This window comes from Haliotis cracherodii, unplaced genomic scaffold (genome assembly GCF_022045235.1).
Source record: "Haliotis cracherodii isolate W230 unplaced genomic scaffold, xgHalCrac1.p SCAF_12, whole genome shotgun sequence".
NCBI lineage: Eukaryota > Metazoa > Mollusca > Gastropoda > Lepetellida > Haliotidae > Haliotis > Haliotis cracherodii.
This window is the reverse complement of record NW_027266267.1, coordinates 41,789,547-41,792,225: the sequence shown is the minus strand read 5'-3', so window position 1 is coordinate 41,792,225 and position 2,679 is coordinate 41,789,547. Positions and strand designations below refer to the sequence as shown.

The 2,679-nt window shown below is 48.8% G+C and overlaps 1 protein-coding gene across 1 annotated transcript; it reads right to left on the bottom strand.

Moving 5' to 3' along the window:
• Positions 1-803: 803 nt before the first annotated feature.
• LOC139457390 (uncharacterized) lies at positions 804-1,811 on the bottom strand. Its single transcript, XM_071238793.1, has one exon. It carries the CDS (start codon positions 1,809-1,811, stop codon positions 804-806), a length of 1,008 nt encoding a protein of 335 aa, XP_071094894.1.
• Positions 1,812-2,679: the final 868 nt, after the last annotated feature.

Here is a 2,679-nt window from a genome sequence, read left to right as displayed (position 1 = left end):
CATCTGCTCCATACATGATTTCACAAAGGAACTTTTTCCAGATCCAGTGGGTCCCACAATGAACATCGTAAAAGTGTGACATAGAGTCAAAGAGGAGGTCATGACCTCTTCCTCCTCACCATGCGATGTCATCCTCCTGACTGGGCTGGGCATGGGCTAACATCCCAACTCAGCCTGTACCCTTGGTTTGGCACCCTATCGGAGTTGAGATCAATCAAGACACAAAGAGTCAATTCAGTCAATCATTGTTTAATGATGCGAACAATGCAAACAATTGGAAACAATGCGACACAATGCAGAGGAAAAAGCGGACTACAACCCTTATGATACTGGTGTTGCTGTTACTGCTGGTGTTGCTGCATACTGCGTGGGTTCATGGCTTCATGGATGGTAGTGTGCAGGGCATGGTACTCTCTTCAAACACGTCTGTCTACAAGATATAACGCCAACAGCCAACACAGCGTGAGGAACATCATGAAAATGGTTTATTCTCTGTACCCAAAGGGGAGCGTGTCTACAGGCAGGTCTGTGGTTGAATTTTAGACGATGCGTCACTTGTCGTAAACAGTGCGGTAGTCTTTTTGTGAGGGTTGGGTAACAAGATCGTTCCCTTGCTGAGGTCCTTTACACTGATTGATTGAGTATGGTTTTACGCCGCGTTTAGCAATATTCCAGCAATATCACGGCGGGGGACACCAGAAATGGGCTTCACACATTGTACCCATGTCGGGAATCAAACCCGGGTCGTCGGCGTGACGAGCGAACGCTTTAACCTCTAGGCTACCCGACCGCCCCGAGGTCCTTTACAGACGATGCAACCTGATTTTCTTCCCCTCCTCCCCAGGCTGTTGTCCCTTAATCAGTCCTTTCATGGTGTCAAAGTTGAGGCGTTGTTGGTTTCTGTAATTCAAGGTGAACCCTCGCACTTTGCAGGTCGTGCACGTTCCATCGGGTCTTGGGTTCATTAACTCATAGGCATAGATTTTGGGGCCTCCTGACACAAACGTCTTGATGGTGTTTCCGTTCAGTTCGTCTGTAAAATCAACCAACGAATTGCCCAGCTCTGGATTCCATTCCCCAGGTCGATGAATGTATAAGACGCTGTCCGTGTCTAAGTACAAGGCCCTGCAACCCAACAGGCTGAGGGTCTTGCACAGCTCGAGACGCGCTTGTGCGGTGACCCAAGCAGCCAGGACGACATTGAAATTAGGATGGGATGTGAGGAATTCTTCCTTGCGGGTATAGGTCACCTGCACTATATGTTCGTTGATAATGTTGATATCGTCGATGGTATTTCGCTCATCTCTCAACAGAGCAAAGTACTTGGCAGGATCACTCATATAGATGGACTGACTATAATCTAAGCACTGTCCGTACTTGCCCCAGTGGGAATTAAGATTAAGCTTGGCATTAGCACGGAGTCCTGGGTTCTTCTTGATGTCGTCCTTGTTCAGCAGGATGCCTTCTTTCTGATAGATCGCCTTAATGTAAGCATCGTGATCGGTAGATCCCTTGGGGTATCCGCTGGCTTCGAGCTTCATCTTGAAAAAATGGTAGACATGAGGGGCAAAGAGTCCTCCTTCGTGAGTGTCGGGGTCATTCTTCTCAAAGGTGTTAAAATGCCAGACTCCGCAGATCTGAAGCACTTTGTAGCCATACTTCTTAACAGGCAGGACCTCTCTTCGTCCGTGTGCTCGCAGGACGTTTCTGACCGGGTTTCGCCACACGTGCAGCTCAAAGGAGTGATCAGTTTTCCACCCGATCTGTAGGTCATTGTGGTGAATGGTAGAGTTGTGTCGGGGGAAGGACATGACATTGGATAAGACCTTTCAAATCAAACAACTCCTCCACAGGGGGTTGATGGTAGAGGGTCAGGTGTCCCGTGGGAAACTCTCCGGTCTTGCAAATGTAGGGAGAAAACGAACAGAAATCGATATACTTGATGGTTTCACCTTCTTGGGCCTCGTAGTATAATCGGGTGGCATCGGTTCGTCCTCCATACAAGGCGTCACAAAGGTTTAGCCGGGCAGGTAAGTTGGTACAGTGGGGTCCCTGCAAGAAAGCACGCAAAGCTGGGTCTGTCCGTTGCTGGGCTTTAAAGTCGCATTCCCACAGGGTAACGATACGCTTTACATCAGGGTGTTGCTTTAAGAGGCCAAGGGGATATTTGGTGTCAGTATAACATGCTCCCATTGACGCACCCAGGACCACTTGAGGTACTCCACATTTGGTCTTGTAACAGGAGCGGACACAGAAACATCCAATGAATTCATAGACGGTGCTGGTGCCTGATCGTAGCCATCCACACTGTAACGATGTTTACCCTCACCACACGTGAACGTCTTTTCACCCCCATTCTTGTCGTGCTGGATGTGCATATTGGGGTCGAACCAGTTCATACAAGCCAGGGAATATCTTCTCTTGGATTGGTAGCCTTGAGGTGGAATGACGGCTATGGTTTTGGGTTTCAGAAAGAGTTTATTGAAGATTTTCGTGCTGAGGGAAGGGAGTGTCACCACCTCTACAAAGGGATCCACGCCACACTTAGTCATGTAGTCGTGACGGTAGCTAGCGCATCCACGTCTCAAAGTATCGACATCGCTCTGGCAGTAGGCTTCTTCTTGCAAGTCAAACAAGGCTCCTTCTTGAACTTCCTTGTTATGCCACTGGAGGAAGGCG